General features: G+C 41.5%; 1 protein-coding gene across 7 annotated transcripts in view; it reads right to left on the bottom strand.

The window, feature by feature from the left end:
* Window positions 1–14,430, bottom strand: part of NCKAP5 (NCK associated protein 5) — a 492,200-nt gene that overhangs the window by 131,414 nt on the left and 346,356 nt on the right. For all 7 annotated transcript variants that reach the window (XM_035130237.3, XM_035130308.3, XM_088652144.1 and 4 more), the window contains 2 exons: window positions 13,471–13,509; window positions 3,911–4,030 (listed from right to left, as the gene is read on the bottom strand). In XM_035130237.3, the coding sequence (XP_034986128.3) occupies window positions 3,911–4,030; window positions 13,471–13,509 (159 nt within the window). The remainder of the gene's footprint in view (window positions 1–3,910; window positions 4,031–13,470; window positions 13,510–14,430) is intronic.

The following is a 14,430-nucleotide window of genomic DNA, read 5'->3' as shown; positions in this document are numbered from 1 at the left end:
CACTGACGCTGCCGCGCTCCTTGGGAGCTCGGCAGGAGCTGGGAGGGAGCGCGGCTGCTTCCGCCCCGGGCTTGCTGGTGGGGCCGTCGGCGCTGCGGCGTCTCTGTAGTTGCCAGAGGCCGCGCTCCTGGGCGCCTGCCCTGGGCCTCCCTCCTCTGCATGTTTCACCTGCGGCCGCCAGGTGCGCCGCCGGTGCTCCTGCACTCCTTGGGAGCTCGGCAGGAGCTGGGAGGAAGCGCGGCTGCTTCCGCCCCGGGCTTGCTGTCGGGGCTGTCGGCGCTGCGGCGTCTCTATAGTTTCCAGCGGCCGCGCTCCTGGGCGCCTGCCCTCGGCCTCCCTCCTCCGTATGGTTCACCTGCGGCCACCAGGTGCGCCACCGGCGCTCCTGCACTCCTTGGGAGCTCGGCAGGAGCTGGGAGGGAGTGCGGCTGCTTCCGCCCTGGGCTTGCTGGCGGGGCCGTCGGCGCTGCAGCGCTGTCTGTTATTGCCAGCGGCCGTGCTCCTGGGCGCCTGCCCTCCACCGCGTGGTTCACCCGCGCCCGCCAGGAGTGCTGCCGCCGCAATCTTTAGCGATCGCTGGCACCCACGGAAGAGGAGGCCCCAAGCCTGACGCCCCGGCGGAGGGAGAAGAGAGAGTTGCCTCAGCGCTCACTTCCAGGCCGCCTCTGTCGGCGGAGAAGGCCGCCCGCCGCCCCCAGAAAGGCTTCCTCTTGAGGAGGAGGGCGCCGGGCAGGGAGGAGGAGGAGGCCGGGCTGGGATCTAGGAGAGCCAGGCACTGCGAGGATACGTTATTTCTATTATTTTCATTTTTATTCTTACGTCATCATCACCATCATCATCATTCTCCATAGCCCCGCCCACGTTCCCACTTTGTGGCCCCTCCCCTCCCGTGCCTTGCCCCCCCCTAGTTTTGATCCTGGGTACGCCCCTGGCCACATTGTATACATATTATATCTGTAAAAATATTGTGTTACTCACATACCATTATATTTTTAAGTCAAAGGGTTGTTTTGATATCCAGATCCTTTTTAATTGTGGTTGTATTATATAGTCTCATTATAAAAAAAACTTTGTTCTATATAACTGCATCTCTCTAATTTACCTTTTAAACTGAATATGCTCCATGTATGGTCCTGTAATTGTTTACATGACTATGTGTTAGTGTGTACATATCTTTATGACAAATCAATAAGAAATGTAAGAAAAAATGATGTAAGGTCTGCAAACCAAGTAAATACTAAACTGTGTAAGAATACACTTATAGAAGGTAGAACAGGAATAGTTAAAATCTGGAAGGCAGGTAAACACAACTTTGGTTTGTTATGATACAATAAATTAAGTTCTTTGGCATACTTGCATGAAACATCATTTCATAGTTAATTTTTTATGGGATTTCATTTTCTCGGTACTAATTGGTTACTGAATAATGTAGTTTTTAGATATTTTATTGATAGAATTATTGATAGAAGGGGAAAGTTCAAATGCAACAATTTCAGCTTATGGACAGAGGCCATTGCTCAGTGGCTGAGCACCTGCTTTGCATGCAGAAGGTCCCAGGTTTAATTCATGGAACCTCCATTTAAAAGGAATCTGATGATGTTAAAGTCTTTCTGCCTTAGACCTGGAGAGACAATACATGTCAGGTAGATGCTGGATAAAAACCCTGATCTGGTAAAACACAGCTTTGGAATATTATTTAAAATATTCTTCTTGATCTCCTGTCTGAATTTGATTGTTTTACTACTTAGTAGATTCAACATTACATTAGTTTTACTTTATTTACCTTTGTTTTCCTTTAGATCAGGAGGCGGTGAGCAGAAACCTATTAATTTATATTTCTGCAGAATACCCTATACATTTAATGTGTTTTTAAAAATTAAAAAATAAAATAAACAAATATAATGTCTGCTAGCTGATGGTATTACTACTTATTTAGAAGCACAGTTTCCAGGACAATATGTAGATTAAAATAATAAATATGCTAAACTTGTATAAAGCCACAGAAAAGCAAACGCAAAAACAACAAAATCCAGCAAAGCCATAAAAACAAAACTAAAAAAATAAGGAAAACCTACTGAAATGTCCGACACTGATAAACCATGAAAGCTGGCACCAGGTGGGCTTATTTGAGAAAGGTGTTCCTGATGTGGGGTTCCAGTCCTCTAGTTAGCCACTACCCACCACAGTTACTTTCAAAAATACTGTCACTTCCGGTTAAATACCCGGCCACTAAAATATTAGAATGATGCCAGATAAAGGACAAGGAGTGGCATGGAGAACAAGGTAGGCAAGTCAAGTCTCACAGCTGTGACCAAACACTGAAGTGATATGCTTTGGTGGTAAATTAAACAAGATTTACTGGATCGTGGAAAGGTGGTTCTGCTTCCATTTGGATCTTTCTGATTTCGTCATTATTATGTATCATCACACAGACATATTGTATATATGTTCTATTCTGAAGAATCCTGGGTTTTAATTGATTTATCTGTATCTTTCCAAGTATGAAGATTAACAGTGAGCATTGCTCATCAATATTCTCAGGTGGTACTGATTCTAAGGTACTGATTTCCATATTTTTCAGGATATATTTGCATCTACATCATAAGCATACTGGACTAAGTACTTTACCTGCAGGCAGATGCATAGCAGAGCACTCCCTTTCTGGGCATATGTGCAAAAGTATTGAATTTAACATGTCACCCTACACAGAAAATGGGATATCTGAGCACTCTGCTCATATTGCCATCCAGGGCTCCCCATTCTATTAGGCAAGTGGAAGGAAGGGGCATGTTCAGCTGGGATGTAGGATATGGGATAAACATAAACCATGTTCAGGATTTGCCTGAAACTATGGTTGGAGTAGGTATCTACACACACAAGCTCAGCCTGCAATATTCCCGGGCTGCTGTTCATATCTTCATGTGATTTTTGCAAAGGTCTGAAGATGGTCTTTAAGCATGTTCAATTGAATGTGCTCTCCATAAACAGAGGTCTGGGGATGAGGTGTGTGCTGCTGCCCTGTCCATAGTTTGATCATTCTTATGTTCAAGCAAATGTCACCCAAAATTGTCTGATGGGATTTCCAAGTGAGTTTCCATGCCTGCACACCATAGAAGGAACACTGCTGTTGCAAAAATATATAAAAGACTGAATTACAACCATCTTGTTTTATTTAAAAAAATATTGCTTTCTCTTTTTTAACCCTTTATTCATTTCATGGACCAAGTACGGTATGTTGATTTCAACAGGCCTTACTTTCACCCCTTTGTTATAACAGCCTTTTATAACAGTAGTATACTATAGCAACTAAAATAATGCTTTAGATCAGGCTGAAATTGTCAGTGCACTGTGGCTGATTTTTCATTATTTGAGAAGAATTGTGCTGAAAAAAATAGATGTAAAAGAGGCCAAATCCATTAGCCTATTAAACATTCCCCCCCCCATAAAAAGTATAAATTGACATGTGCAAATTTATGCAAAAGATAGAGAGAATTCGGTAAATTTATATAAATTAATTTGGTTAGACTAGAAATCTCTTCTTAATCCAATAAGATCCAATAAGTTACATGACTGAAATTTTCCTATTATAACATGACCTATACTTCCTGTTGCTCTGTTTACTTATTATTCCAAAGTGACTTAGCTTTTGTAGTGGTTTTTTTAAGCATACTGAGCTCTCTCTCTTCTCTCTCTATCTTATTCTGCTTCAATGTACCTCCAGAATTTGTACATTTTCAATTTCAACAGTATCAGATGGCAGATAGCCAATGTCCCTCTAATACACTGTGCCAATCAACTGTCATACTTTGCTTGTTGAAATTGCCATAAGCTGTCTAATGTTATGTAATTTCAGTAAGTATAACATGCCACTTATTTAAACTGCAAAGATGTTTTCATGAATTAAGTCTACCTGAAGCAGCAAGCCAGATGTTGGTTTCATTCTTTGATGGAATAGCACACTAAGCGTTCGGTTCTGTTGTTCCAGGTCAAAAACTCTTGTTTTTAACTTTAAACACTCCTCCCTCAGGTCCTAGAACAGGGAAGAAAAACTGAATTAGAAAAAAACACACAAAAAACAGCCCACACAATTCAAACATTAACTGAAAAGTCAATGAATATTATAATGCAAGTGACAGAACACCACCCTTCTGTTAATGCCTGTGACAGAACACTACCCTATTATGTTAATAGGAGGAATCCTATTTGCTAAAGGCTCCTTGATCTTGTGGAGGCCTCTGCTGACAGGAGGAGGCAAAGTGCTTTACGCTTATCCCCTGCCCTCCTGTACCTTCCACAACAACTTCCACACAGCACAGCAGCATCCCACCACCTAGAGCAGATTTTCAGGTGTAGAAGGAGCTACAAGGAAGAGGTGAAATTGGCAACATCATATCCCTCCTTCCATCACTAGAAGCGTCAGTCGGATTAAAAGCCCTCCTGCCTGTAGGATGAAACAAATGGATTCCTCCCCAGCTTTCAAAATTAAGCAGATTTTTAAAAGTGCAATTTCAGCACTAGCATCTCGTAAGAAATTAAAAGGTAGTATTTCTAATTACCCAATATATTTGTTTAGACTGGCATTTTTCAAGTATTTATTAGCTTAAGAAAAGTTTTAATTAGCTTAATTTTGTATGGATACATAATAATAAATAGAAAACATGAAAAGTAATGCACTTTCAGAAAGCTGTACTGTATTGTCATTTCCCCAACCAAGAGGGATAACCAACAGCACTCTAGAAACAATGCTATGTGGTACTGTGTGTCAGAGAAAGATGAACCAAGCAAGGCCATATTTCATCACAATCACAAGCAAAGAGTGGGAAAGGCAAACATAACCTATGCCAGGTGAAAACTGATAAAAACTATATGCAACCACAGGAATAGCTATGTTTGACATGAGTATATTACATTCATCTTCTCAATCGCTTCATTATAAATCAAGTAGCATTGACAGCATATACATCCCCTCTATGGATATGTTCCTTCCCAACAGCAGTTGGATGCATTGGTTGTGATGATATTCCAATGAGGCTTACCGGACACAAAATTATATCTCAGGTATCATCTGGGTACACAGACACTGAGGTATTAATCACCACACAAATATGTATGTGATATATGAGCAAGATACTGAATCTGCTTTCCTATCCACTTCTTCCTTTTCACAGTAGGCATGCATGCGTTGATGCAGGCTCATTAATCGGTTCTGTTGTATTAAGGAATGGTGAGCTTCTGAATTCTTGAAGGCCACTCCATCCTCCAGACAGTTGTCTAGGAGTTGTAACAATTCTTCCCTCCCATTGGGCAGTCGGGTTCTTTACTAAATCTAGCATCCCACATGCCTATCCTTAAGGGGATTTCATTTTGTTGGGAAGTGAGGGAAGAAAGGGTTAACACTCCCTCCCAATGTCTGTACTCCTGGCAAAACACATCCTGCACTTCAAGGGGGGAGGGGGGAGAGGGAGGACTAGTGGGAAGCTATGGAAGCAGCTTTGTGCCACTTCCCACAGACCACACTTCCTAGAGAACACCCTGGAAGCAATGCAATGGGACATAGTTTGGCATCACTCCAAAGACAGTGCAGCCAGTAGAGTCCTGGGGCTCATCCACACTTCCTCTTGTCCTGCTGCTTTCCCTCAAGGAAAACTTCTCTTTAGCACTCAATTGGAGCAAATGACAATTCAGGTTTTCTCTGAATTGATGTTTGCTCTGACTGAACACTAAAGAGCAGGTTTTCCCTGGGAAGGGAGTAGGAAAAGGGGAAAACCTCTTGGACCCATACAGTCTGGGCATGGGACAGGTGGAAGTGTGGATAAACCCCTAAAAACTAGGGTTGCAACAGGATTTTTCTGGGCCCAGTACACTGTATATATGCTCAGCCCAGCATGCCATCATGCCTACAATCTATTGGTAAGAACTGCTGCTTACATACACATTGCAACTAAAACAAGAGCATATGGGCAAAGTAAGAAGGTGGGTGGGTTGTGGTCTCAATGGCACTGTGCTTTAGTGTATGCTCAGTCATTCCATGGGCAAATTAAAAACAAAAGTTATTTAAGTTTAAGGAGATCTGAAGCTTGGGCTCCTCGACAACCCACCTACAATGCTCCTGAAACTAATTAAAGAAGTTTATTCTGCCCATACTATGGACAGGAGCCATCATTTTGCCCTCATCCATATAATTGTCAATTTCCGTTTCAGACCTACAATGGAAACTGCTGAGATGACTCAGTAGCATGACATTTCCATTTCCATTATACTGTATGCTGCATTAATAAAATAAAATAAAACATCAGTTTCTCCTAAAAATGAGAACAGCTGCACCATGAAACATTCCTGTATTTCATTTTTGAAGGGTGCAAAGCACAATGAAAAGCTTTCCACATATTTACTTGTTAACAGAATTAACAATATACTGAGTTATATGAACCTATTGAAGTAGCAGGCCAGAATGTTCACAAAAATAGTCCGTTTTTGTCTGTTCTTGGTCTGCTGTGCCTAAGCCAGCATGGTGAATGGAGAAGAAGAGGTAACACAATGAGACACTTTTGTTAAATAAAAGCTGTAAAAAATGTGGGTTAGCTTTAATTCAAAGGTAAGGCTGGATGAATTAAGAAGTCATTTTGCCTGAGCACATTACGAGTGGAGTGCTTATTTAAAGTACCCCTAAGGCGAACCAAGTTATACATTCTCTGCCTTCCAAAGTGACAAGGAGGCAATAATATATTTTATTTGAAGTGTAGCAAAATTCTAAATCCTCTAATTCTGCAACAGAAATCCCTGTTTATAACTGCATCATCTCAGACCTTTTATGGGAAGCTATTATATATATATATTATTTAATCAAGCAAAAGCACTAACGAAAAGTCCTTATGAAGTTCTAACAGATAACAAATTCACTGTAAGACTAGCTGCTCCAATTGAGACTGAACTCCACAGTCAAAAGAAGAAGCGCTTCATGAGAGCTAGCAATTCAAACTAACCACAGGCCGAGCAACACCTCCTCCGCACCATTCCTTTCAAAAGCTAAACACTCCTCTCCCACATTTATTCTAAAATAAAGAATAAAACGCACATTGTTAGATTGCCCAATTATTGGAAAAAAGTGCTTTAGCACCACAGTTGTTCATAGGAAGATTTTTTTAAAGGCAAAAGTAGATGTAAAATGATTCCCCTCACATTATGAGACAGATACTTCCTAGGCTCTAGAACAGAAGTGGAGGACCTGTGACCTCCAGACGATGCTGGACTACAACTCCTATCATTTCTGAATACTGATCATGTGGACTGGGGCTTATGGAAGAGAGAGTTCAACAACATATGGAGGCCAACAGGTTTCCCATAACTTTTCTAGAACATCCAATCTCCTCATAGGAATAGCTTCTCTTTTAAGGCCACATAGTTTCTAGCTGCAGAAGTTACTACTAAGGTGTTGAGTACTGGAAGTTCTGAAAAGAAGTGAGTATGAACTGGAGCAGGTTATCATCTGGCTGGAATTACTAGGAAGAGTTCAAAACGTCTAAACTCAATATGAATATACATTTCATCTCCCTTCATGCCAATGCTCTGCTATGAAGAGCTTTCAATGTTCATCTCTACTGTTCCCCACAATCCAGAAGGAGCAGGAACCTGTATAGTACAGCACTTCTTCTTAGTCAGTACTATATTCCTAGTACATGTTTCCTCCACCACCACCACAATCTATATACTGTATTGTTTTTCTTGGGTGTTAAAACAACTCCACATTTGCCATCCTATTAGGCCGTAAAACAGTCCCCTAAGATACGGAGACAAACTACTGTCCTAGTATAAAAAGGAACATAGGTCAACAATATAGTGAAGGTTACTATTATCATCATTGGAATTAGATTTTATCATACCACAATAGTATGCTTGCAATTTATACATGCCTGGGCTCCTTGCTACAACAGTCGTGAATATAATCAGCAGCCCCATGGGTTATATGGATCAGATGGAATCAGTTTAGATTATGTACTTAGGCCTACCTGGCAAAATACATGGAGCCAGCAAGGGTATACTAGTCTTCACTGGTCCTCCACATGGGGCTGGCAAAGGTAGGGCTGGTGAACTGTGTGGGCAGGTAAGAGCTGGAGTGCTTTTGTTCTGTTTCGCAAAATGGGGCCAAATTTGGCTTTACGATAGCATCTGAACCAACTCACTATCACTTCTAATGTCACAATATTGATTTTACTAGGAGAAATGGCACTAGCATGGGTACTTCTACATAATCTAGCTTACTTCCACTGAGAAAGCTGAGGCATGATGCCTACATGGAAACAGCAACTACATTACCAGGCTTCAGGCCTTAAACTGAATCTTAAACTACCATGACAGTGGACCAATCTGATATCCTGAATATGGACATGCAACTTTCAGGTTCAAGTAGTATGGCTCTAAGAATCAGTTGGCTGCAAGGAAAATGTTTTTTGCCTTCCTGTCTTACTTGTGGTCTACTCAGAGGTGTCTATGAGAAACACAATGCTGAATTGGATGGCCTTTTGGTTTGGTCCAGCACTGTTCTAATGTTTCTGTTTCAGTGTGAGAGGAAACTACAGAGTGAAAGTTGTTAAGACAGGCGAGTCCAGCTTTAATTTCTCCTCAAAATTATCTGCAATGTGAAATAACATGGCAAGAGTACTCCAGCCAAAGAAGCTCCCGGCTAGAGGCTGAATGAAATAAGTTAGAGGCTAGTCTTAAAACTTAAGACATGAAATATTTTCTGGAAATGTTTATGATTGTTTGCTGGTCTGTTATTCCCCCATCGGTTTTTAGATGCCTCTTAAGTAAAACCGTAACTTGTGGAAATGATGGAAACAAAACAACAACAAAATGCGGTGCTCTGAGGCAGAACTCCCAATTTAATATATTTTCCTTCATATTTTCACTCAAAAACTGGGCTCACTGGAGGAGTTCCATATGTCTTATAAGGAACGATCTCCTCCAAAAGTACCCACTTCAAACTATAAATTTGATCTCAAGGATTCAGTGACATTGATAAATCACTCAAGGTTTTGCTCTCTCAGTTGGTGTCACCATGATCTCTAGGCGGAACAGCAGCTTCTCATATACTTCTGGGTATGCAGTACTTCATCCCTTACATTATTATAGTATGTATTTAATTTAAACAAAAAATTAGTCCTTGAGGGGTATTTCCAAATTCACAGTGTAAAATACATAGTTGGCGTTACTGCACAGTATTACTCTTCTGGAGTCTTTGAGAGCTCTTCAGATTCCCTCTGTATCTCATGATGCCCCTGAGGTGTGTTATCTCTTGGTGACATTACTTGTTCCATCTTGCTGCAGTGTCGTAGAAGACTTATCTGTTTACCAGTTATTACTTAGATTTGTATAGGAGCCATTTGTGATTGACCCGAAGAGCCTAATTTCCTTTTTACTGTACAGTATTGTCTTCCTGTCCTTTCTTATAAATAGTCTCAGTCCAAATGGCATTAGGAGGGCTGTAACAGTTAACATTCATTAACATTTAGAGTGCTGCCTTGTGTTTCCCCTTCAGGATATTAAATTAAGCAGCATTACTCAGCAGTAGGCTAGCGTCTGTTAAATTTCATCAATACTAAGCAAATCACATTATTAAATACATTTTAATCTATATCCTTAGTTCGTTCATAAGCAGTCCTTAGTACCTGTGTCTTCCAATATTGACAAAAGGGGTTGTCATGGAAAACAATTGTCCTAAAGGAGTTATAAAGTAACTCACAAAACTCTCCCCACTTCAACTCCATTTTGTATTTGTTTTGTTTTTTAAAAAGAAAACATGTTGTTTTCTAAATAAGGTATAAATATATTGAGATCAATATACCAGCTAATATGCCACAACATATGGGCTTTTATATTGCAGAATGCTAATATGGTTTGTGTATGCACTTGTATTCATGGCCTGCTAAATTGCATAACAAGAGAAAATGAATACATTTCTGATTTGTTTCTAGGGTAGGCTTGTCTGTTTTAATTCTCAATTGAAAATATAGAAAAACAACACTGAAATGACAATTCCAGCAACTGATCTCCCGCCCCCCCCCCCCAAACTATATTATACAACAGTCAGCAACAATCTTGCTTGCCAGGATTTCCTGTCCTAGTTGGTTGGAACCTCTCCTAGGATTAAGTGGCCATTGGGACTGCTCGGCATGCATTTAGATTTACAGTCACAATACATGGATACCAGTGTGTAGTGGGGCAGAGCTTGTCTCCTAATACCAACATCACTGCTGTTTACAGGGTGGGGTTGAGGCCATAGCACTGCACTCACAGGACTATAGCCACCAATTCAGCACTCTCACCATAGCTGCCAAGTTTTCCCTTTTCTCGCGAGGAAGCCTATTCAGCATAAGGGAAAATCCCTTTAAAAAAGGGATAACTTGGCAGCTATGACTCTCACCAGTGCAGCAAAACACCAATCTTGATGCTCCCAATGACCATCATCACCCAGGTAAACAGCTGTGACACTCTGCCCCACCCACATATGCTAGTACTGATGGATATGGAAAGAATCTGCAACGTATAATAATGTCTATTTCTCTGCACTTGAAGATATTTAAACCTTACCCTGTGTTGATGGATGCAGAAAATAACTTACAATATCTCTATACATCTCCCCACCCCCGTCCCTGCAATACACGCTCGCACCCAAAGGCATCTCCTCACTCCTTCTAAGATGCCTCTCATGTGTTACATTTTATGGAGATGAAAACAAAGCAGGATGAGGCATGTTCATTCACAATCACGCCCCAGCACCACAATGGAAAGAATGCATACTTTGCACACAGAAGGTCCCAGGTTTAATCTCACACATCTCCCATTAAAAAAAACACTAAATGGAAAACCTGGCAGAAGATGATGGGAAAGATATTTTTTTCTGACCAGGTACAGGTAGGCCTTTTATGTTTCATATGAGATTAAAGGTTGTATGCAATAGCCCTCATCTAAAGAAATGTAAGAACTGTCCATGTAGCCCAGTGCCCTGTGATGGCAGCCAACAATAAGCCTTTGGGATGTTTGAGAAGAAAAATGCTCTCCACAGCTGTGATACTCAGAAACAGGTATCCAGAGGCATACAGTCTCCGACAATGGAGATAGACCATAGCTATGGTGACAAGCAACCTCCACAAAACTGAGCATGCTGACAGACATACAACATTTGGATAGGGAAAGGGAACTGAGTAACTGAAAATCTGAACAGAAGCACTCCACATTGCAGCATTTCCTTGGAGATCCCACTAATAGGTATTTGGCAATAAGCCTTTGGGATGTTTGAGAAGAAAAATGCTCTCCACAGCTGTGATACTCAGAAATAGGTATCCAGAGGCATACAGTCTCCAACAATGGAGATAGACCATAGCTATGGTGACAAGCAACCTCCACAAAGTGTCACAAAGTAATTGGGACTAGAATTTCTTTGATTAGCTTTTTAAAAACTGTTTTTACTGATAATTTTAATATTTTTTGTAACCCACTTTGAGGTTTTATTACAACCAAGCAGTATATAAATTTTGTTAAATAAACTTTTAGACAGGCAGTAGATCTATCTCTTTCCTGTCACTCTTGTGTTGAATACAATAACCCCCACTTCCAGAACACCAGTTTCCTCTTGTTTGGGCTTGTGCATAGAGTCATCAGACTGTGCACTGCTAAGATAGTTGCGCTGGCATTTCCCCCTGTGCAGTAGGATGGTAACTGGATGCCGAAGTCCCAGTGTTATACTAACTAGACACACATGCACATTCTGCAGACAATACTTTTAAGGAGAAACTGGAGTCACAGAGAGTTAATTGCTGATCAAGAAATGCAGCAAGATAGCTTTGCAGAAAAATAATTTTTGAGGCAGAAGCACCACTCAAAAAGATTAACAACAACAAATACAGCAAAGCTTACCGCAAAAAAGAAAAGGAAAAAAAAGCCTAATATTGGCAAATGGAAATAGAGGAATATGTAACTCCCACCCTCCCAATAACAAAAATGATGTGAGACCAGGAAAGACAAATAAATGGCAATCTGTACAAAGTTTCCTCTTTGCCAAATACCTATTAGTGGGATCTCCAAGGAAATGCTGCAATGTGGAGTGCTTCTGTTCAGATTTTCAGTTACTCAGTTCCCTTTCCCTATCCAAATGTTGTATGTCTGTCAGCATGCTCAGTTCTCACTCTGCTCTTTTAGGATTCCACACCCTTAGGATTTTTCCTAAAGTATTTTGTTTGTATTTCAAACCGTGACATTGCCCCTGAACATGCTAATCTCTCTCTTTCTTGTGTGTAGCAGGGGTGGGGATACATTTTTGGCATAAGGACAGGCACTTATAGAATGAGTTCATTATGAACATGTCGACTACTGGACTTTGACAAGGAAGATCTAGCTTCAACTCCACAGTTGGTGACTTTGGGCTTCTCTTTCAGCTCAAACCATTGCAGGGATAAAAAGGGGTTGAGTAGCATACAATTCTATATTAAAAGAAAATTAATATAGAATAAATTCATCTAGTAATAAATGCACTTACTATAAAATATGTAAAATATGTAAAATATGTAAATATTTACTATAAAATATGTAAAATAGGGGGACCCAGGTGGCTCTGTGGGTTAAACCACAGAGTCTAGGGCTTGCTGATCAGAAGGTCGGCGGTTCGAATCCCTGCAACGGGGTGAGCTCCCGTTGCTCGGTCCCAGCTCCTGCCCACCTAGCAGTTCGAAAGCACATCAAAGAGCAAGTAGATAAATAGGGACCGCTCCGGCGGGAAGGTAAACGGCGTTTCCGTGCGCTGCTCTGGTTCGCCAGAAGCAGCTTTGTCATGCTGGCCACATGACCCAGAAGCTGTCTGCGGACAAACGCCGGCTCCCTCGGCCTATAGAGCGAGATGAGCGCCGCAACCCCAGAGTCGGACACGACTGGACCTGATGGTCAGGGGCCCCTTTACCTTTATAAAATATGACGACAACAACAACAACAGCAGCAGCAGCAGCAACAACAACAACAACAAACAAACAAACAACAATTCTGTCTTTTCCTGACGGGACTCAAGTTGGCTTACAGATAATAACAAGAACCACTAAAAGCATAGAAAAATCAAGCATTAAAATAAAATTAAACATTGACAGAAAATATGCCAGTATACAAAGGGTCAAATACATGTCACAGTATACGTGTCTTTGTATCTAATATACATGTTTTAAATTTCAAATTCTATTAGCTGAATATGCATGTATGTGCTACCGGTAATAATTAATGGGATCAGAGAAAACATGGAGAGGGAATTTATCCATTTTCTCCCATGTTACAGTCCTAAGGAAAATCCTCTTGTTAAGCTGCTATTTCATTACAGAGTAAATCTCTAATTAGCACCAATTTCATTGAATAAAGATCTTTGATAACTCTAATTAAGTATCCTTGGTAACTATAACATTTAACAGTGTTTCACGAAAAGGAGAAATTACTTACCTTCTGAGTAAGTAATGCTTGTACAACTTGGTTGGCTACCTGTAAGAATAAATAAAGGATATTTGAGCAGTGCATCAAATTGTGTTTGTGTGTGCTTTCTAAGGGTCATAGCTGAGTAATACAGCATCTGCTTTGAATGCAGAAAGTCCTGGTTCAATTTGTGGCATCTTCAGGTAGACCCAGAAACCCTTAAGAGTCGCTTCCACTTTGTATAGACCAGTATTTATCAAATTTGTGTATTCAGCTGCTGGCTAGGGAGGATGGGAGTTGTAGTCCAACAACAGCTGGCAACCCAAGTTTGAGGACACTGAAGTTCGAACATTTGCAGTTTGAATCCATGCGACGGGATGAGCTCCTGTTGCTCTGTCCCAGCTTCTGATAACCTAGTTCAAAAGCATACCAGTGGAAATAAATTGGTACCGCTGCAGCAGAAAGGTAAACTGCATTTCCGTGCACGACGGCTTCCATCACGGTGTCCCATTGCACCATAAGCGGTTTAGTTATGCTGGCCACATGACCCAGAAAGCGGTCAGTGGACAAACGCCGGCTCCCTCACCATCCACGGGCAGCGGAGTAGCACGGGGGAGGTGCTAGCCACCATAGGGCGTGCTAGCTGTCCATGAGGGTGGGGCAAGCCACCCACTGGGCAGGGTGAGCCAGGGCAGGCGCCAGCTGCCTCCCTCTCTGGAGGATGCCCACGACCGGGATGGAGGTGGCGGCTAGGGCGCCCTACAGGCCACACGCGTCCCGTGCCGCATCTCTTCCTCCACTACTGTCCCTTTACCTTTACCTATAGACAGTGCAGAACCAGAAGGATCAATGGTCTGATTGGGTAAAAAGCAGCTTCCTGTGTTCCTATGGATAATCTCCTTCAGGCACACCTGGAGGGATTTTTTTTTTACTTCTCTTATCATCACTAGAGTTTCAGATTCTACCACTTCCCTTGAAAATCTCATTTTG

This window comes from Zootoca vivipara, chromosome 1, assembly GCF_965207765.1.
Source record: "Zootoca vivipara chromosome 1, rZooViv2.hap1.1, whole genome shotgun sequence".
In the NCBI taxonomy this organism is placed as follows: domain Eukaryota; kingdom Metazoa; phylum Chordata; class Lepidosauria; order Squamata; family Lacertidae; genus Zootoca; species Zootoca vivipara.
The sequence above is the reverse complement of the archived record's forward strand: the minus strand, read 5'-3'. Positions and strand labels throughout refer to the sequence as shown.